Source organism: Magnolia sinica, chromosome 19 (genome assembly GCF_029962835.1).
Source record: "Magnolia sinica isolate HGM2019 chromosome 19, MsV1, whole genome shotgun sequence".
Lineage (NCBI taxonomy): Eukaryota > Viridiplantae > Streptophyta > Magnoliopsida > Magnoliales > Magnoliaceae > Magnolia > Magnolia sinica.
This window is the reverse complement of record NC_080591.1, coordinates 33,873,258-33,896,076: the sequence shown is the minus strand read 5'-3', so window position 1 is coordinate 33,896,076 and position 22,819 is coordinate 33,873,258. Positions and strand designations below refer to the sequence as shown.

The following is a 22,819-nucleotide window of genomic DNA, read 5'->3' as shown; positions in this document are numbered from 1 at the left end:
CTTAAAATAACTCCCCTGACCAACCATCAAGGAAGGCACAATCAAATTATGAAAAGTTTTCCCCCAAGGATGACAAAACAGGACGAAAGTCTGGACCAATTCAGCTTATGTACACCATGTAGGCAGTAGTAATACCCTCCAAATGAGGTATTTGGTATTACATTCATGCTAATATATTTATCATAAATATTAGATATTTAGAAAATTAAATATAGGAGTTTGGTAATCAATCCAAGGCTCGGGTTCATAAAATCATCAAACAAGTCAAGACGACATTCTCACCAAAGAGTGGACAATTACACCATCATAAACATGGTTAAAACAAAAGAAAAAAGAATAAGAACACATTAGAATCCGCTAAATATTTATAATCTTTTTCATATTTTTCTGATTTTTTTACTTAAAAAGCAAACATTACAGGGGCATAATGGCCGTTACAGGAATGTAGAGTATCAGTGGGGACTGTTACACCCACCAATCCGTTACAACACTGTTACCACATGGCCTTGGCATTCAGTTACGGATGTCAACTTCCTCTTAGCAAGAATTTAACATTACCTTCCAAGTCTCTGAGAATATCCCCATACCCAGCCCCCTCCTAGAAGACACAATGCCATCTATATCCAGCTTCCACATTTCCTTCGGAGACTGGCTCCAGTTATAAATGGTTGGATTTGAAACCTTGTGCACATGAAGCATTCATGGCCAATTTGAAAAGACATCCTCTTTCAACAAAACACACATCACTAACTTCTTCATGAGAGAGAGCTTCCATGTTCCCATTGAAAGCTCTAGTCATGAATGATGGGATTTGAAACCTTGTGCAAGCAAAGCATTCATGACCAATTTAAAAAGACATCCTGTTTCAACAAAAGCATTCATGACCAATTTAAAAAGACATCCTGTTTCAACAAAAGCATTCATGACCAATTTGAATAGACAAATTCAGTTTGCGATGTTCTTCACATGAGAGAACCCAATAAACCAGAGATCCCTTAATCCTTATGAATACCACTCCCAAATCGGCCACCTTAGCAATGAAGAGGCATTCATTTCTTCCTCCAAATTCGACAAACTTCAAAAGGGAGCACTAGCCAAAGCAAGAAACCTCTCACCCTAAATGCCTTCCCATTCCATCCTCTGAAAATATCCACAACCGCTTGACAAAAGTAGGTTTAATAAATTAAAGTTTGATCTTGGTATGTGCAATTTAAATTGAATATTCTTGCATTATTATATCATATTATATATATATATATATATATATATATATATATATATATATATATATATATATATATATATATATGTTTATTTATCTTTTTGGTTGAATTTTAAAATTAGTTGTAAAAATGCAATTTTTGGCCAGTACTCGACCAGTCGTGAGTATACACGACCAGTCTTGGTACGACCGGTCGTGTATATCCACGACCAGTTGTGGAACTCATGAAGTCACTTTAAATTCGAGAAAAGCCTCTTCTTCTTCATTTCCATTTCACTCTCCAACGAGCCTAAGCCCGACCGGTCGAACCCACCATCATTTTCCTTCAAGGTTAGTGGTTCTTTTGCATTTTTCTTATAGAATCTTGCTTATTATATCTCATTTTTCACTCTTATGCACTTTATTTGGTCTTTCAGTGCAAGATTGAGGTTCTTCTTTTCAAAAATTTAATCTATCAAAACCCATTCCATATTTTTTGAATCTAATTATTTTCTTGTATCTGGTATTGCAAATGGATCTCAGAGGGAAAAAGAAATCTTCCTGTGGTCCATCTTCTTCTAGATAAACTCCTATCACACAACGCCATCTTTGGTCTCCCGAAAATGATCCATCCGATGTACGAGATTTACGTATGCGCAATGTCATCGTTGAACGTCTAGTTGATCTTAACCACATTGCTCAATTTGGTATCCTACCTCTACTCCAATCTGTATGTTGGGATAACATCTTACATTGGGGTGGGCCTGCATACTAGTCTATTACTCAATCCATGTCAGCATGCATCTTTAATTTTTCATATGAGAATTTAACGTTTAAAATTGATACTAGAGAAGGTCTATTTGAAGTAGATCGACATTTAATAATTAGTCTCATGGAAATCCCTGTTAATGATGAGGGTATTCTCATTCATACATTATCTGAAAAACCCTCTGAATCAGAAAAATAGATGCTTGTTGAGGGTCAAATATTGCATATTAGACCCCAGTTATTACCTGGATCTACAGGCATAATACTGTTTAATGGCTGATTTAATCGTGTTTATGATGCAGAGTGTACTTACGAGCTTAGACTGGAAAAAAAAAGGATGATAAAGCATAGATTTAACGCGCTGATGATACCAAGGGCAAGGGACGGACTCCAGGGGACCAAGATCAACGGAATTTCACACCAGGGGTCCGCGAAAATTGAGAAACTGAAGCTCAAACAGCCTGAAAGTTAGCCAAAATGCAATATCACTGGGTTTCCATCATCTGTTTGGCTCAAAAATTCATACATGACTTGAGGGCCATAAATTAACCGTACACGTAAAATTTCAGCCATTGGATGCCTCTGAAAGTGACACAACTGACAGATCAGCCACCAAAACAGTGATATGGGGCCCACCTGATCTCTGCATGCACTTCAGTTTTGGACTCAACGTCTTAAATTAAAAGGGGAAGAAGATGGACGGAGAGGATTATACAGATACATCATGAGTGGACCCCATTAGCATCGCCAGTGCACAGTGCACTCGATGTGCACTAAATCGAGACAATCGGTCAGCGCCGCTGACCCGATCCATCTCGCACACGGAGAACAGCGGACGGACGCTATCCGTCCATTTTTGTGTAGTGGGCCCCACCCATCACCCGTATCAACGATCTGGACCGTCCATTCGTCCCGTGGGGCAGAAAAATCCCATTCCTAGGTGGTATAATTTCAAAATATTGCGTAGATCAGTTTTTCATTGTTCAAACGCAATTCGGATGGCGGTTAAAAAAGAATCACTAAGTTTGCATAAACCACCTTACATTGAATGAACAGATGATGGACAGATCCTTGGCCTCATTACACAGGAAACAAACGTTAGAAGGCCATGAAAGTGGCATTGGATATCTAATGTAAGAATTGACAACTTGAACCCGACAAGATGCCGCAACTGTAGGAGCAAGGTCTCATCTCACAACATCAGTTATAGAAATCATGCAAATTGGTGGAACAAACAAAGGAAACAGAAAGCAAGAAAACCCTACTTAAGGGTCCATTGGCTCCCTACAGAAGTACTCATCTGGAAATGGAACCCATATATCGGGTAAATTCGTACGTTTGGGACCCTTGAAAGGCTTGGAAACAGTTTCCAGTTGGAAGTCCAACTTTTGTCCTCTTTTCTTTTTCTTTCTTATTTTTCCTTTGGAATTCCTGGCAAGAGTTGGTATGCAAATTCCAAGGAAATAGATACCTTCCCAACTGTCATTAACTATGTAGTAGAATTTTCGTCACCCAGTACCAAACAGAGCTTGATTCCATAGAAGTACATTCCCTTCATCCAAACATGACAAACAGAATCCCTTTCTCAGGGATTTTGTTTATTGGGGCATGTTTGGATTGGACAGTCCAGAAAGTAGATTTGCAAAGGAAACGGCACATCTAAAGAAGACCATGGAGAAGGATATTCATGGAAAAGAACCCACAAACATTGTTTGTTTAAGTTTCCATAATTTTCAAAGAAATGTGTGATGTTCGATGGTCAAAAACTGAAATCTGTCTTTTGAAAACTGTGGAAATAAGGATCAAGTTTTCTGTAGGAAAGGAGAAATGTCGTTTTTTTAAGAAAACAGTTTCCACTTGTTTCTTTATTGTCGCAATTGGCAAAAACTTTCACGTTTTTCTTTTCCAATTTTTATTTTTATTTTTAACCAAGGCTTTGGAAACAAATTCTTTAGGCCCTTCAAAAAATCAAGGGATACAAAGGAACCCTTGAGGGAAAATTGGTTTTTCCAGTATTTTCCCACTGCAAAACCTCCTCAAGAAACAACTAACAATCTAGCTCGGAATCTTCCTTATACAATTGACGTATTTACCATCAATGACCTGCTTCAACTTCTCCAAGATAGCACTGCCACCCTCACTACCAGTTTTACTAATTGGTGAGACAGAGGCAACAAGAACAAAGTTCTCACCATTTCCTGCATCTATTTCATACAACTCACAGAAAACTTCTTGAAACAAATGAATCAGGCCCTCATAGAAATATTCATCTGTGGGGAGAACATTCATCACAAGAATCCCACACTCATTAAGAGCCAATCTCGCAGCTAAAATAACTGGCTTCCTGATGAACTCCAGAGGAGGGGCACTTAGCCTGGTTCTAGCATTGCTAGAATCTAAATCAACCATAATCACATCAATAAGCGAGTACCCACAACCGACTTTTTGTGGACCCCGCACCATATCTACATTTCCAGTTCCACCTAGACAAAAATCACCGGATGCTGAATTATGACTGACATTGAAATTTTCTACTGACCCATCCCAGTTCGATAGCCCCATTACTGCATTTCTAATCTCCCAGTTGCAAAAATCATCAGATGCCAAATTACAAGTAGTATCAAAATGGCCTATTAATCGGATCCCAGCCCCCACACTATCTAGGCATTGACATTGCCTATTTTCTCTGTCCTCAATCTCACCACCATGAAAATCACCACCCCATTGAATCCAAAGATCAGCGTCTAAGTCCCCAGGTGCCAAATTACACTTCAATTGGACCCTCTTGCCAACAATTTCTGGATCACCACAAAAATCTACAACCTCATGCTGAGCTAGTTCACCGTACACCAAACTTCGGTGTATAGCCTGCCGGGCGAAACTCTTTATCACTTCAATCCCATCTCCGACACAAACCCGGGCATATTCATCTTCAACCAGCCCGAAGTACCGCCTCGCCACCTGCAAAACCATCTCGTCCATTTCCACCCCCAACAAATCGAAGAATCCCAACTGGGTCCTCAAGAATGTAAGCAATGCCCCACCGCCGACCCCAAGACAGAGGACCCGTGGCCTCGTTCCGCCCTGAACCCGTTCCTCAATGTACGGTGCGATCAGCGAGAGGCCCGCCACCATTGGAGGCAAGTACGGTTGCACCAACACACTCGTATCGGGCTGAAACTCAGCTTCCCCTAGCCCGAAACCCTCCGTATTGGGTACAATACGCGTTACGGTTTGTATCAGATTCGGCATCCTTTTGAAACGCAGCCGCCTCCGAAACTCTCGTTCGGGCAATGCATCTGAGCCGTCCACGTGTCGTTCTTCTTCGACCTCGACGTCTTCTACAAGCATCTCGCCGACAACCGCACCGTTACATCTGAAAACCGACACGCTACGGACCACGTCGTCTTCGTACGTAACAAAGGGTATTATGGGAAAACCGTTACTGAAGGCGGATTTCGGGGACAAGGCGAGGAGAATCGGGGCGAGTCTCTGTTGGAATCGGATCCGGCACGCGTCGTCGTTTATCGGGCGGGTGTATGTAGCGTTTTGGGGAGAGTCGGCACGCGGGAAGTTGCCAATGAGAATTAATCGGGAGATCCTAAATTTCGGAATCTGGATTTGGGGATTTGAATTTGAAAAACCCTAATTCTCTTAATTTTGGGGATCTGGATTCTCAAATCCCTAATTATCCTGATTTGGGGATCAAAATCCAAAATCCCTAATCTCTGAATTTGGGTTTGAAATCCGAAATCCCTAATATAAGCTAGATTTTGGGGTTTATGAGACTGAAATCCCCAATATTGAGATATGGGATTTGAAAAACCCTAATTTAATATTTCTGTATTCAGGGATTCGAATATCCCTAATTAATTGAATGAATTTGTATCTGAAATAGATGAATTTGATCATCCATTCCTATGCACAGATGACTCTGATACCAACTGTGGGACTTGATCTATATGCGGAATAGGCCCACGGATCTGTCTGTGCATGGGACATGGCGATCAGGGGTCGGATAGCTTACCATCTGTATAAGTGGGCCGCAGATGATTTTCTTCCTTTTTGTGTAGCTGGGAACCAATGAGCTTTGTGGGGTTGAACTTAAGAGGATATGTTGGCTTGTAACTAGAAAATGCAGCAGTTAAAACAGTTCTAATGTGGTGGAAGATGTTTGGTTTGGTTTCGAATCTACTCATTTGCAAAACGCACATTTCATTCCAAAACTCAAATACTTTGAAATATCACACATACAGCACTTGAGAGTGAGGATGAACAGAATACAGACACAACACAGATTGCTGATATGATGCGCCCGACAGCGGATGAACCATGTCCCAAAATTTTGTTGATGGGATGATCTTAACCCGTCGATTTGTGGCCTACAAATAGAGAGCTAAGATAAGATGGCTAGAATCCTCTGATCTGGAAGATATTTGCACATGGTTCGCCGCAGTGGTGGCTATATAAGAATTGTAAGACAAGAACCAGCACCCTAGTTGTAAAAAAAGAGAGAGAGAGAGAGAGAGACAAAATAGTAGATTGCACCTCATACAAAACATATACAAACCAAGGAAAGGAAGCGATGACCAGGATGGAGATGGAAAGCCCATAGCTAAGGGATCAATGCACTCCAGGTTATGATGGAGTCCCTTAGAAAAACAGTATTGTAACGGCCGTGCGGAGAGTAACGTCACATGGCCGTAGGGGTGAAAAAAATGGGTTGTTTTTTATTTTTATAAATCCAACTTTTTCCCACATTTTTCTTCATTTTTAATGTTTGTTGGAGTGATCTTAAGATAATTTTGACCTACCTTGTGCATTTGTTGCGGATTAAAACACCCTATTGAAGTGATTTGAATGAATTAAAGCTCCATGGGCCATTTTGAAGAAAATTCAAAAAAAGAAGTCTTCGATTTTTTTTCTCTTAAATTCTTGATGAACAATTACTTTTAAAGTTACACATCAACATGACCACATCTTATTAGATTTGTGGTCAATTTGGTATTATTTTTATAAGTTTCTAACACTTTTTTATAATATTGTTGTTTTTTATATTTTAAAAAAAATACCCAAAGAAATTATTATTATTATTTAATTAATATTGAGTGTAGATGGTTCCAATTGATGTAGGTTGAGTAGATGCACAAATCCATGTGTTTACTTTGTCATCTTAATAGAATTTTTTTTTTGGTTGTTGTTTAAATTTTGGATGAATAGTGATTGTTGTGAAAAATACCATTAAATTGTCATTTTTAAAAAAATTTATATTGAGCATGGATGGTTCTGATTTATATAGGTAAGTAAATGCACAAATCCATGTGGAGTATAATTGCCATTGAGAAGCTTAGTAGGATTATTACATGCCTTCAGCCAAAAGGAGACTTCTTCACGTGTTCTTCATAGATGTGGTGAAACCCAAGAGACCCTCATATGATTCAATTCAGTTTAGAAATGAGACGACAAAACAGAAGAAATCAAACAAATGTTGAGTAGAATTGCCATAGAGAAGCTTGGTAGGACAACAACCAACTTATTCATACATGACAACATAACTCTAAATGTTGTCAACTCCCATACTGGCAAATGGTGATTGATGCAACAGCAAAAGCAGGAGTGGAGGCACTCATAGACAGAGATTAGAGGAAAAACAAACAGAAGCAGAGAATAAAGATATGAAGCCATACATGGCTACCTATAGACCCATATGACAAAACAGATGATGCATTATTATGTGTTATGATTGAATTGGCTCAAATAGGGACACCATGATTGGACATGGCTACCTAAGTTGGAACAAAGGAGAAACGGGTAAGAAAGAACAATAACGAAGTCGAGGCGCACGACCAAGAGATACGCATGGGACAACAAGCAAGTCATGCAAGGGCAAATCTAGGCTACCCGGCAAAAGTATAAAAGTAGCAGCAGCAAGACTGACACGAATGATCATGGCGATGATGATGATTACGCACCTACCTTTAGTGTTGCTCTACACATGGAGATACAGGCAACTGCAAATTGCGAGGCCGATGAGGATCAACAGTAAAAGAGGCATAACTTACGAGTGTACGGAGTCACAATACAACCAACCAGATGGAAGCATCATGGGGAGGTTGACATCAGTGGCACTGAAAAAGATAGAGCACTAGGAGGTCTAGGACATTAGACGTAATATGGATATGAATATGAACAAGACCATTAACAATATAGGAAGCTTGTTACGCCATTATCATGTTGAGTTAGTCATGGTCGATATATTTTATATGGATACACATTTGAATCCATATCCAAGCTATTCGTTGTTGCAGTCTCACTCTCAGCATAATGAGTGTGGGTAGCAATACTAGGGGCAGCAATAGTATGAGCACGGCTACGGTGGGTGTGGTGGCTTATGACCATGACACCAGTGGATTGTCTTACTCTAGGACAGGGCCAACACAATAGATGTTCAGTGAGGATCATGATTAGTCATCCTCCTTGAGTTTCATTGACTTGGTCTTTCCTTCCGGTTCTAGCCATTATAGATGTGCACAAGGTGTGCCAATGCCATGACTACAGCCAGATGAGTAAGTGGAGGTCAAGCAACCAGAGGCAACAAGATTTTCATTCTGGTGGAGGTTAATTGATGGTTGGTTTTTATTTATAATCCTTCTTCATCGAGTACTTTTCTACATGGTATTCTTCACCAATAATCATTCAACAAGCACGTACCACTAAACTTGTGCTTAAAATAACTCCCCTGACCAACCATCAAGGAAGGCACAATCAAATTATGAAAAGTTTTCCCCCAAGGATGACAAAACAGGACGAAAGTCTGGACCAATTCAGCTTATGTACACCATGTAGGCAGTAGTAATACCCTCCAAATGAGGTATTTGGTATTACATTCATGCTAATATATTTATCATAAATATTAGATATTTAGAAAATTAAATATAGGAGTTTGGTAATCAATCCAAGGCTCGGGTTCATAAAATCATCAAACAAGTCAAGACGACATTCTCACCAAAGAGTGGACAATTACACCATCATAAACATGGTTAAAACAAAAGAAAAAAGAATAAGAACACATTAGAATCCGCTAAATATTTATAATCTTTTTCATATTTTTCTGATTTTTTTACTTAAAAAGCAAACATTACAGGGGCATAATGGCCGTTACAGGAATGTAGAGTATCAGTGGGGACTGTTACACCCACCAATCCGTTACAACACTGTTACCACATGGCCTTGGCATTCAGTTACGGATGTCAACTTCCTCTTAGCAAGAATTTAACATTACCTTCCAAGTCTCTGAGAATATCCCCATACCCAGCCCCCTCCTAGAAGACACAATGCCATCTATATCCAGCTTCCACATTTCCTTCGGAGACTGGCTCCAGTTATAAATGGTTGGATTTGAAACCTTGTGCACATGAAGCATTCATGGCCAATTTGAAAAGACATCCTCTTTCAACAAAACACACATCACTAACTTCTTCATGAGAGAGAGCTTCCATGTTCCCATTGAAAGCTCTAGTCATGAATGATGGGATTTGAAACCTTGTGCAAGCAAAGCATTCATGACCAATTTAAAAAGACATCCTGTTTCAACAAAAGCATTCATGACCAATTTAAAAAGACATCCTGTTTCAACAAAAGCATTCATGACCAATTTGAATAGACAAATTCAGTTTGCGATGTTCTTCACATGAGAGAACCCAATAAACCAGAGATCCCTTAATCCTTATGAATACCACTCCCAAATCGGCCACCTTAGCAATGAAGAGGCATTCATTTCTTCCTCCAAATTCGACAAACTTCAAAAGGGAGCACTAGCCAAAGCAAGAAACCTCTCACCCTAAATGCCTTCCCATTCCATCCTCTGAAAATATCCACAACCGCTTGACAAAAGTCGCAATTCGGATGGCGGTTAAAAAAGAATCACTAAGTTTGCATAAACCACCTTACATTGAATGAACAGATGATGGACAGATCCTTGGCCTCATTACACAGGAAACAAACGTTAGAAGGCCATGAAAGTGGCATTGGATATCTAATGTAAGAATTGACAACTTGAACCCGACAAGATGCCGCAACTGTAGGAGCAAGGTCTCATCTCACAACATCAGTTATAGAAATCATGCAAATTGGTGGAACAAACAAAGGAAACAGAAAGCAAGAAAACCCTACTTAAGGGTCCATTGGCTCCCTACAGAAGTACTCATCTGGAAATGGAACCCATATATCGGGTAAATTCGTACGTTTGGGACCCTTGAAAGGCTTGGAAACAGTTTCCAGTTGGAAGTCCAACTTTTGTCCTCTTTTCTTTTTCTTTCTTATTTTTCCTTTGGAATTCCTGGCAAGAGTTGGTATGCAAATTCCAAGGAAATAGATACCTTCCCAACTGTCATTAACTATGTAGTAGAATTTTCGTCACCCAGTACCAAACAGAGCTTGATTCCATAGAAGTACATTCCCTTCATCCAAACATGACAAACAGAATCCCTTTCTCAGGGATTTTGTTTATTGGGGCATGTTTGGATTGGACAGTCCAGAAAGTAGATTTGCAAAGGAAACGGCACATCTAAAGAAGACCATGGAGAAGGATATTCATGGAAAAGAACCCACAAACATTGTTTGTTTAAGTTTCCATAATTTTCAAAGAAATGTGTGATGTTCGATGGTCAAAAACTGAAATCTGTCTTTTGAAAACTGTGGAAATAAGGATCAAGTTTTCTGTAGGAAAGGAGAAATGTCGTTTTTTTAAGAAAACAGTTTCCACTTGTTTCTTTATTGTCGCAATTGGCAAAAACTTTCACGTTTTTCTTTTCCAATTTTTATTTTTATTTTTAACCAAGGCTTTGGAAACAAATTCTTTAGGCCCTTCAAAAAATCAAGGGATACAAAGGAACCCTTGAGGGAAAATTGGTTTTTCCAGTATTTTCCCACTGCAAAACCTCCTCAAGAAACAACTAACAATCTAGCTCGGAATCTTCCTTATACAATTGACGTATTTACCATCAATGACCTGCTTCAACTTCTCCAAGATAGCACTGCCACCCTCACTACCAGTTTTACTAATTGGTGAGACAGAGGCAACAAGAACAAAGTTCTCACCATTTCCTGCATCTATTTCATACAACTCACAGAAAACTTCTTGAAACAAATGAATCAGGCCCTCATAGAAATATTCATCTGTGGGGAGAACATTCATCACAAGAATCCCACACTCATTAAGAGCCAATCTCGCAGCTAAAATAACTGGCTTCCTGATGAACTCCAGAGGAGGGGCACTTAGCCTGGTTCTAGCATTGCTAGAATCTAAATCAACCATAATCACATCAATAAGCGAGTACCCACAACCGACTTTTTGTGGACCCCGCACCATATCTACATTTCCAGTTCCACCTAGACAAAAATCACCGGATGCTGAATTATGACTGACATTGAAATTTTCTACTGACCCATCCCAGTTCGATAGCCCCATTACTGCATTTCTAATCTCCCAGTTGCAAAAATCATCAGATGCCAAATTACAAGTAGTATCAAAATGGCCTATTAATCGGATCCCAGCCCCCACACTATCTAGGCATTGACATTGCCTATTTTCTCTGTCCTCAATCTCACCACCATGAAAATCACCACCCCATTGAATCCAAAGATCAGCGTCTAAGTCCCCAGGTGCCAAATTACACTTCAATTGGACCCTCTTGCCAACAATTTCTGGATCACCACAAAAATCTACAACCTCATGCTGAGCTAGTTCACCGTACACCAAACTTCGGTGTATAGCCTGCCGGGCGAAACTCTTTATCACTTCAATCCCATCTCCGACACAAACCCGGGCATATTCATCTTCGACCAGCCCGAAGTACCGCCTCGCCACCTGCAAAACCATCTCGTCCGTTTCCACCCCCAACAAATCGAAGAATCCCAACTGGGTCCTCAAGAATGTAAGCAATGCCCCACCGCCGACCCCAAGACAGAGGACCCGTGGCCTCGTACCGCCCTGAACCCGTTCCTCAATGTACGGTGCGATCAGTGAGAGGCCCGCCACCATTGGAGGCAAGTACGGTTGCACCAACACACTCGTATCGGGCTGAAACTCAGCTTCCCCGAGCCCGAAACCCTCTGTATTGGGTACAATACGCGTTACGGTTTGTATCAGATTCGGCATCCTTTTGAAACGCAGCCGCCTCCGAAACTCTCGTTCGGGCAATGCATCTGAACCGTCCACGTGTCGTTCTTCTTCGACCTCGACGTCTTCTACAAGCAACTCGCCGACAACCGCACCGTTACATCTGAAAACCGACACGCTACGGACCACGTCGTCTTCGTACGTAACAAAGGGTATTATGGGAAAACCGTTACTGAAGGCGGATTTCGGGGACAAGGCAAGGAGAATCGGGGCGAGTCTCTGTTGGAATCGGATCCGGCACGCGTCGTCGTTTATCGGGCGGGTGTATGTAGCGTTTTGGGGAGAGTCGGCACGCGGGAAGTTGCCAATGAGAATTAATCGGGAGATGGGATCGGGCAAGTCAGCAAGGAGTTGGAGTTGACCGTACTCGGTGGAGAAAAGCCAGTCGTCCTCGCGGCCTTTCGGGACCAAAAGAGCGGCGATTTTGGGGATCGGATCGACGGGTTCGGCGAGGAGAGGGGAGTCGAAGACGGCGATCCGGAGAGGATCAGCGAAGAGAGGGTCGGGGTTTAGGTCGGGGTCGGGGTTTGGGAAGGAGAAGGAGATGAAACGAGAAGGGGAGAGGGTTTCAAACGTACCTTTGGCGATGGACATGGGATTCGGTTCGTCGCCGCTGCAGCTTTTCGTCTTTTGCTGTGAAAGAACGAGCACGGTCAGGAGAATGGGAGGAATTGTGAGAATGATGTGGTCTCGTCCAGTCCCGCGGACAGGACGTGAATTAGCTACTGACAAGTTGAGTAGCGAGACTCGATACTTAAGTGACGTCAACAAGTTCCGTGGGACCTACCATGATGTTTGTGTTGCATCATACCGTCCATCTATTTGGAGAGATTATTTCAGGGCCTGATACAAAGAATAAAGCAGATCCAAAGTTGGAGTGGACCCACCACAAAAAACAGTTGGGAGAATAACGCCCACCATTGGAACCTTCCTAAGGTCACCATGATGTTTAGCTGACATGAAAGAAGGGAGAAGACAAATATGAGCTTTGATTGAAAACTTTTGTGGCTATTAAAAGTTTTTAATGGTGGGCGTCACTCTCACCGCTGATTTCTATAGTGGGTTCCACTGGGGCTTTGTATCTAGCTCATTATTTGTCCCATGCCGTAAAATAATCTATCCAAATGAATGGACAGTGTGGATGCAAAACGTACATCATGGTTAGGCCCACAAAATTTGGTGACATCACTTCAGTAGTGACTATCGCTATTCAACATGTCAGTAGCTAATTGGCTTCCTGCGGGACATTGGTCCACCAGAGAGGCTCTGTGGGGCCACCCTGATGTCTGGTTTTTATCCACGCTGTCCATCCATTTTTCCATATTATTTTAAGATATGAACCAAAAACCATGGCAGATCCAGGGATAAAGTACCACAAAAGCAGTCATGAAAACAACGCCCACCACTTAAACCTTGCTAGAGCCAATGTTTAGGGGAAACGGATTGGCTACTCCCCTGCCACCAGCCAATGGCTGATGGTCGGAGCTCTGTGGGTCCCATCATGATGTATGTGTTTCATCCATGCAGTCCATCTATTTTTCTAGATCATTTTAGGATATGAGCCCGAAAATGAGGTATATTCCAATCTCAAATGAACCACATTACAAGAAACAGTGTTGAATGAATGTCGACCATTAAAAAGTTTTTGGGGGCTATAAAAGTTTTGGATCAAGCTAATCTTTGTTTTTTCCCCTTCATATAGCTCTGTATGACCTAATCAACAGATTGGATGTCAAATAAACAATACAGAGTGCCTTAGGAGCATTGCATATGCCTTTGACATTGGAGTTGAGCACAGCAAGAGTGTTGCATGCGCGACCGTGAGATGATGTCACAGAGAGAGTACAGGCGAGGGCATACATCATTAATACATATCATCCTTGTATTAACCAGAGTATTTAGGAATGCTTGTTGTATTGCTTTATCATTACTGCTATATCCAATCACTATTGTTTTCCCTTAGCTTGGATCTGCATGCTAATGTCCTAAATTAATCTGAAAAAAATGGATGAATGGCGTGTATAAAGCCATACATCATGATGGGCCTATAAAACACCTACCTGTACTGGGGAAGCGGGTTGGATACTGAATGCTTCAATAGCAAGAAGGCTACTGAAGTGACGTGGCAAAACGTCGTTGAATACCAATAGGTTGTTCCCTTGCAATGAATGCTCCTCCGTTGGAGATCCGTTAGCTGATCTTTCTTTGTTTCAAAACTGTCAATTTAGATCTCATACACATGTTTCATATTTACATGTGTGCCCGCGAATGTATATGTGCTGCCCACACACCTTTGGACATAATATCCTCATTCCTTGTGTGTGGACAACTGAGGCCCCTGCATTGGCGATCCAGACCGTTGATTAACAGGCCACCACCATGAATGGGGGTTCCCATTGAACTATCTTAACCCTTCTATCAATGACCTAAAAATAGACGGCTAAGAAGAAAACACGTCCAATTTGAATCAAAAGTCTCAATCTACGAATCAACAACGAATCATCTTTCTATTATGCATTTCAACGATGTGGATCCTCACCCATGAGCCCGCTTTTCCATATCAACGTTGTGTATCCTCCGCTCAGCGTATCTACCTTTACATGCATGCATGCCAATATTCACCATCCAAATCATATCTCTATTGACCATTCAAACTCTCTTAACAATCTGGTCCGATCAGTAAGATTTTTCAGAGATGATCCAGCCATAGTGCAATTCATGATTTGGACAATCTGAAATTGGTGTGGATGTATGCGACGTGTACGACTGATGAGTCTCAATAGTACGGTGATTTGCGACAAACATAAGTTGTAAGGAGGGTGTTTACTTTAGTTGATTGATAAAGGCAAGAACCATGTCCCAATGGATGGAGTATAAGCTAGAAATTATATAGATCATGACCGTCCAAATCATATCCCTGTGGATGGAGAATATCCTAGCAATCACACAAATCAAACTCTTTTAACAATCTAGTTGGATCAATGAGACTTTTGAGAGATGATATAGAATGGTGGATCAATGATTTGGATGGTCTAGGATGGCAAGAAGGAGAGGGAGGGTAAGAAAATTGAGAGAGAAGAAGAAAAAAAAAAACTTGAAAATGGAGTTAACTCGTATGTGGTTGAGTGCGTGCACGACCGAAACGAAGAAAGATCGGCTAAGGGATCTCCAACGGAGGAGCATTCATTGTAAAGAAACAGCTGTTGGTATTCAACCAATGGCGTTTTGCTACATTACTTCGGTAGCCTTTTGGCTACTGATCCAATCCGTTCCCCTGTACCGGTACCAATCCACTTTCTTACTAGAAACGCGGTGGAGCTGCTACCAGATTGCATCTTACCTCTTCTGAATGGAAATTTGTCCACGGAGGGGTTATCTGGGAGTCACCCAGTTGTCGTCGTTCATCCGTATTCTCACGTAATCTTAGACTGTAACCCAAGGCTCGAGTGGGCGACACCAAAGAAGCAGCAATGACAATGAGGGCATGTTTGGCCGGACTGATCCCATGGGATTAGGAGGGATGGGATGGGTTTTAAGGTAATGATGGTGGTGTCAGTGGATGGTCGGGCGTCCAATTGGATTTTCATATCCCTGGACCAAAACACCTACCTATTTGGATTGTCACAGCCATCCTACGATCACGTGAGTGATCCTATTTGGATGGAGATGGGATTGGATTTTAATCCAACTGATCCAACACCTGTCGCGTTTGGACGTCCGAGTGGTCCCGTACCGGACTAGAGAATCAGTCGTTCACTGAGAAGGGATGCTCTGGCCCAAAAATGCGTTGGCTACCACACCCAATCCAAACCGTCTGTAGGTAGTGGCCGATGCTTTGTAGGACCCACAATGATGTACATGTGTCATCTGAATCATTCATATGTTGTACTGTATCATCCGAACCGTCCACAACGATTTAGACGGTTGGAAAAGCAGCCCATGACCCGCCTTATGATTGTGCGTACACTATGGTTTCTATATATGGTCATTTTCAAGATGTGTGCGGGCCACCTAATGCACGAGAGCGGATTTGGTGCTACCCGATCTTGATCTCAACCATACACAACATGCTGCGAGAAATTTGTGCATATATGTGGATGTTTACGGAATCAGATCCATATGGATGATTATGATATCAACTAATAATGCATCACCTACCATGACTATACTATGTCATGAAATCATCCAAATTAAAAAAGTTTTCAAAGTATCAGTGTCAGTAAAACATACTCAACAACGAAAAAACAACCATTACTTCAATCAGGAGTGCCAATAATCTCTCTGCGACTGAAGGGGGGAGATCATCAGTAGACGTGGGCCTGGAAATAGTGGCCCGGGCTATCTGTTAGATAAACAGAGTTGCAGAATGATGGACATCAACTGTGTCCACTGATGTTGCCACATCTCCCGAGGGAGCTCCACATCCATGTGTCGGTGGTGCAGTCGCCAGACTGAAAAAACTGTCCCAGCATGTCGTAGCATCTCTCCAATTCTTGAACGTTCGATGGCAGTCCCCACTATATCCCTCCACCTCGACTCGCGCATCATCCCATGTAAGATAAGTACTTGGCCGATGGCCAACCAGGACAACATAATATTTTTCTTGGCCATCTACAAAGAGAGGTCCAACATTGCAATTAATAATAACAAATTGAAAGTCATATGTATTTACATGTATTTACAAGGAAAGATTGACATCCACATTGCAATGAAAAGTATATAATCTAATAAAACCATTTGACATATGTTTGGGGAGCGTACCTTTTCTCCGTACGAAGTGTGTGGTCCTATTAGTAAAATAGTTATACAACAAAAGCAAATGATCCAGAATTAGATTAAATAATTATATATCAAGTATATCGAGTCGGAAATGGTCCAAGGCCAATGTATAACACTCGCCCTAGCAGATATGTGGAATCCAAAAAAATAAGCAATATAAAAATATATGTGGAAGTTATTACATGCCCAAAAAAAAAAGAGTTTCTTGTAGCAATTATTCTCCACCTGAATTATCATATTAACGGTCCCAACTTTCAAAGTTTTTAAACCCCAAAGATCAGCAACCATCAAACAGAGCCACCACCATCATTACTCTTCAAATGAAACAGAGTTTTTTTAAGCCGATCAACACGACGATTCGGCTGTAGGGCAACAAAAAAGGATGCAACCTTCTCATCTTTATTCAAGAGCTGACCAACCTCAATAAATTCAGTATTGATTAGCCCCTGAACCTCTTCCAATATGTCTAAGACAAATCTCGTTCAGTTGACCTCCTTTCCAACATAGAAGTTACGCATAGCCTTTGCGACACTCGTGAGAGACATGTCTACGACATCATATGGTCGAGCAGGTCGCATCCTTTTTGTTGTCACACTCCCACCATGACTACTATCGGATTTGGTTCTACAATTGGGAGTGTCCTGAAACGGCCTATTTTCCCTTATTTAACTGTCCGTTGATTGGCTATATATGCCAGGTGATTCATAGAGATTTTCCTCAGATAGGTCCACGGTAGCATCCGTGTCATCGTCCAGCTCTCTCCACAAATCATTCAGGTCTCTATAAACACGAGACGAGGATGCCGCAATGTTCTTACTTCCTTTCGCATATCTGCCCGCAGCCTGGTCAGACCCAACAATCACCGATAAATCATCCATCCGTTCAATTCGCTTGCCACGTAACCTCTCAGCTCGCGGATGAGACTATACACATATGATAATTTTGAACATCAATAAATGTCAGTTGACTTTCAAAATTTTATACAACCAAAACTACAGTTTATGTTACCTTTAAATACTCCTTCCAAACATCGTCTAGGGCCGCCACCACCATGCTCTCACTATCCCAACTGAAACCGCTCGCAGCCAGCATGTCCTTTACATCACCGTACTCCCTCTTGTGATACCTCAATCTATTTTAGACATTTTTTCAGGTGACAAGAATTTGTGTACGTTTATGACCTCGTCGGCGGCCGCTTGATATGCTTCTCGTTAGAAGCCATTATCTGCCTTTCTACCTAGCTAATTTGCTCAGTCAATGTGTCAAACAAAACTTGATCCATAGTTCCAGCCCATTTGATCTTGGCAGTGCGATAGGAAGGCTCTGCCAGAGATTTTACGGACTTCTCACGTGGTGAGCAACGTGTCAGTAGAATCAAGCTACGCAGCGGCGATTACGTCATAGTCGGAGTAGAACCTCCCAAATTGGCCGACATATCACCTATGTATAGATGGAAAGGCAATTACACAAAGAGAATTATGCGAAATACAGTATGTGTCAATTATAAGATTTCCCAATATGAATATGTAGACAAATAAATAGTTGTTGATGTATGTAGAAAAATTTGTTAGCTTAGGTGTATAAAGTACAAAAAAACTAGTACTTCAAACTTGTACAAAAAACTCGTTACATCCATTACTTTAGTCATGTAGTATGTCATTATTATCACAAAAACTGAGTAGGATTATCGAATCCTACTATTGTTTTGGGCGTTTGCCCACATGCGCTCCGCGATCCTGTCATGAGTTCTGATCCAGTCATCCTTCGCTCGTTGAGTGACTTGGACTAGCCATTGTCTTTCATCAATTGTTGATACCTCATTTGGTTTAGGATTAGCTTCAACGTCACCCACTGGTACACCTATGTCACGCAAGTCTTGGTCCGATCCATCTTCTCTCCATATGAAATTATGTAGCACATAACAAGCAACGCAATTTTAACCTGTGTATCAAAGGAATATTGCATAGTCATCTTTAAAATTGGAAATCTCCCTTTCATCATACCGAAACATCGCTCAATTGCATTTCGCAATTGTGCATGTCGATAGTTAAATAATTCTTTCACATTCATGGGTGATCTCCCGCTACGGTACTCCTGCAAATGGTATCGAACTCCACAATAAGGGGCCATGAACCCTAATGAATGAGCGTAACCAGCGTCCACGATGAAGTATTTTCCTACACAATTGCAAGAATGATTCTTTTAGTCTTGCATGAAGACGATAATATGCACTAATTAATATTCGAATGATACTGAATATTAGTTACCTTGAACCTTCCCATCTAGCTAACACGTACAATATTGACATATCAAAGAAACAAGTAGCAAGTACATTCTGCGACAGGATACCCTTTCGGTTGTGGAAGCTTGCATGTTCTGATGCTGGTATGTGTGCCGAAATATGTGTCTCATCGATCGTACCCACACAATCCTATAATGGCTGAGTTTTCGAACCTATAGGATTAGTATCAAATAATATATATTTTTACATGTAGATTAATAAATGATCAGTTGGTCTATAATGATACCAGGAAATAATTGGCCCAATGTGTATTTTCCTGAATCTCAATCGGCGTTTGTGTGCCTACCTGCTTAACATACTCAGGGTACAGGGAAATAACCGCATCTAAAACTCAGTAAAAGTGACGGCTTATAGTTTCACTAGATTGACAAAATCTGTGTCCTATCACACGATTTCGGACGTTGTGGCCACTTGTATACAAGAACACCACAAGTTGTTCCTCCAAACTAACGTTACATGTATCGCATGGGGTCGTCTTATCACGCACTATTTCACATAGATGGAAAAATGCATCCTGCTTCATCCTAAGTTGGGTAATGCAATCCTTATCACCTGTTCGAATAATTGAATTGATAAATCTGGCACGCACATCATCCCTTATTCGAGCTGGCTCTCTAAACATGCAGTGTCGACAGTATTCCCCAACAGCTATGACACATGTAACCGTTACAAGAACCACAATGGAATCAATCATCTCTTCCTCATCTTCATCGTCCATCACCTGTCAACCACGTACGTATACAGGTGAAAGTAGAGGACTTTAAAATTAGCGTGAACCTCCCAAGTATAATTTATTTTCTTTTCAAATCATTTTGTAAAATTGTTTCCCTCAGTGCTGCCCACCTAGTTTATTGTTCTGCACAGACATTTCCCTTAGTGTTTCCCTTGATTAATCGAGATGATAAACAAGTTCCATCGAGAATATTAACCGAATTGTTCTACACAGACCTTTCCAAGTGCTATTTATAGCTAAAAAGTTTAGGAAATCTATCCAACAGCCTTCTGGCAGTGAATGTACTATAAAATTTAAAGAGATCCATAATGGAAACCTCAAAAAGTTTTACTCGATAATGAAAATAGAACTTTTTCCTTCCCAGAAACTATTTCCTAAACAAGTTTGAAAAAGAAGAAAACATAGAACTATAACAACAAAAATCATAAATAAAAAAGAAGAGAAATTATGATTATTCTACCAAAAATTATAAACGAGTCGAAAAGAATCATGTGATATCCTCCACGAAAGAAAAGATGGTCACGTGCATGGCTCGTTCAAGCTCCCGACCGAACCATCAAAGAGCTCGCTACTCATGTACAAACCTTTAAAAAATCATATACTCTATTTTTTAAAACCCAATGGTAGTATGCACATGAATTTCATATATTGCCATGAATTTCAAAGTTGTATGCACATGAATATCACATATTGTCATGCACATTATCAACCTAGCAGTGTCCAAATCCATTGGGTTGTGATAGAACATATCGGAACTACGTGTTACAGGTATATGAATGTGATGTCACTATAGGCGAATGCCTCGCTGTAATATGCAAAAACCCAAGCATGAATATGGAAACATAATTAGTGTTTAAACCAGTTGACCATCACAATAGATCTCAAAGTGAACTAAGAGCATCCACACAATGTTTTGGATCTGCTTCATTTTTTAACTCATGCCCTAAAATGATCTAACCTAAGTGCACTGCCAGTTTTATAACTGTGGCCCTGACATCGAGAGTGCGTTGCTAGTTTTATGCCTGTGGCCCACTCAATAATTGTTTTGGTTCTATATCATAGCTGTCTATTTAAAAATGAATATGTTGCAGCCATTTGTTACAATTTTCTTCTATTTAGTGTTGTGCCAATTTTGTAGTTACATGTGCTTGTGTGCTCTCTAGTTGTAGTGATGGGTGATTGTTTGATTCTCACATGAAAGGAAGGATTGTGTTGGTTACTATGATTTTTTGCAGGAGGGATGGCATTGCATTGTAAGAAATGGTGATTGTATAATAATGTGGTGTTCCAATGTGTGTTTAACTTCATTTATTTTTTATTTATTATTTTTTTTTTGCAGATGGATGGGCCAAGCCACCTGTTGGTTGTGGCTTAATAGTTTATACCATTGGGGCCAGATTAGGTGGCCTTGCCCAAGACGGTGTGGTCCTTACCATGGGCCCACCTTAATGCATGTATTCTATATCTGTGTTGTCTATCTGTTTTTCCATATCATTTTAGGGCATGAGTTAAAAAATGAAGCAGATCCAAATCTCAGGTGGACCATACCTTGGGAAATAGTGATGATCTAACCTTCAATCCTAGTCACAGCTCTGCCCCTCACCACAAGGACATTTTCATTTTTCTATTATGTTTTCTTATTAGGTTCCTTCATGAAGGTCCATATCCAGCCAACAAAGGAATGATTCCACATGTTTTTTTTTTCGATATCAGTAAAAAAAACAAAGGAACATGTGGTAGCAACATGGACTACAGAAAGGTATATAAAATGGTATGAAATCAAAATAGTAATCAACAGAGATGAACAAAGATTGAATATTCCATATAATCATAGCTCCAACCCCCTGATCCATAATGAAACATGCACCACATGCATACTAAGCAATCATGTACAACAAGTGATCATAGTAATGAGAACTAAGAGACATCCAAAACAATTTCAAAGTATAAGCCATCCACAAAAACCATCTCCAGATCCTAATCCATGCATCAAATTAGGTAATTGGTGCTGGTAATAGAGATCAGCTATCACAACTTCTTCACCCACAAATATAAAAAAGAAAAAAAGAAATGTGATAGGACTTTTATGGAACATCAAGGGATCGATTTTAAGTTCCATCAGATGTCCTTGGGCAAGAACCTTAAACCATATTGTTCGGTTGTGTGGCACCAAGACAAAACTAGATGTCAATAATAGTAATCAAGTAATCTTTGAAAATTAACTGGAAAAAAAAAAAAAAAAAGATTTTGTTGAGAAGATTTTAAGGCAGAAGACATTTTTATTTCGAAATTTCAATATTTCAAAGAATCACATAAATAAACTCCTTTCATAATCGGATAAAATAATCACATTATGTATAAAGATCTTTCTGACAATGCTGCCAAAACAGATACAATACACTTGAGATGAAAACATATCAAAAATCTCAGATAAAAAATTAGCAGTGTCCATCATGTGGATGCAAATTGATGGTTAAGAGTAGTATGAAATGACCATCGACATTAAAAAAATTAACCGTTGAACATATTTAATTGCCATGATACACCCTGTCTAGGAATTTTCGAATACTACTCAATCCATAGTGGGAGAAGACAAACAATCAACATACACAGAGTACTACAGGCCAATCGAAGATATTACAGGTGTACCTGCGAACGATGTTTCTAAAATTCTGGTCACCTGAAATTCATATACAAAATAAAAGAAAATTAATTTATATGTAAGGATTTCCTGAAATGAAAGGTAGAAACTAATGAAGAGTAAAACCGTACCCATCCATATCAGGTCATGTTCACTACTAGTACAGGGGTTCAAACAATCTACAAATCAATTGAAAGATAAATGAATTGTGAATC

General features: G+C 40.4%; 2 protein-coding genes and 2 long non-coding RNA genes across 4 annotated transcripts; all 4 read right to left on the bottom strand.

The window, feature by feature from the left end:
• Nucleotides 1-362: 362 nt before the first annotated feature.
• Nucleotides 363-1,152, bottom strand: LOC131234732 (uncharacterized). The gene is made up of 2 exons (XR_009165763.1): nucleotides 871-1,152; nucleotides 363-789 (listed from the first exon to the last, which is right to left on the bottom strand). It is a non-coding gene; the product is annotated as an uncharacterized LOC131234732 (long non-coding RNA).
• A 2,475-nt stretch (nucleotides 1,153-3,627) lies between these two features.
• On the bottom strand, nucleotides 3,628-6,792 carry LOC131234588 (uncharacterized). The gene is made up of 2 exons (XM_058231521.1): nucleotides 6,784-6,792; nucleotides 3,628-5,584 (listed from the first exon to the last, which is right to left on the bottom strand). Exons 1-2 carry the CDS (start codon nucleotides 6,790-6,792, stop codon nucleotides 4,025-4,027), a joined length of 1,569 nt encoding a protein of 522 aa, XP_058087504.1. The 3' UTR covers nucleotides 3,628-4,024.
• Nucleotides 6,793-9,055: 2,263 nt separating this feature from the next.
• Nucleotides 9,056-10,357, bottom strand: LOC131235392 (uncharacterized). The gene is made up of 2 exons (XR_009166098.1): nucleotides 9,920-10,357; nucleotides 9,056-9,833 (listed from the first exon to the last, which is right to left on the bottom strand). It is a non-coding gene; the product is annotated as an uncharacterized LOC131235392 (long non-coding RNA).
• Nucleotides 10,358-17,186: 6,829 nt separating this feature from the next.
• Nucleotides 17,187-18,164, bottom strand: LOC131235391 (uncharacterized protein At2g29880-like). Its single transcript, XM_058232563.1, has 2 exons — nucleotides 17,937-18,164; nucleotides 17,187-17,851 (listed from the first exon to the last, which is right to left on the bottom strand). Exons 1-2 carry the CDS (start codon nucleotides 18,018-18,020, stop codon nucleotides 17,594-17,596), a joined length of 342 nt encoding a protein of 113 aa, XP_058088546.1. The 5' UTR covers nucleotides 18,021-18,164; the 3' UTR covers nucleotides 17,187-17,593.
• Nucleotides 18,165-22,819: the final 4,655 nt, after the last annotated feature.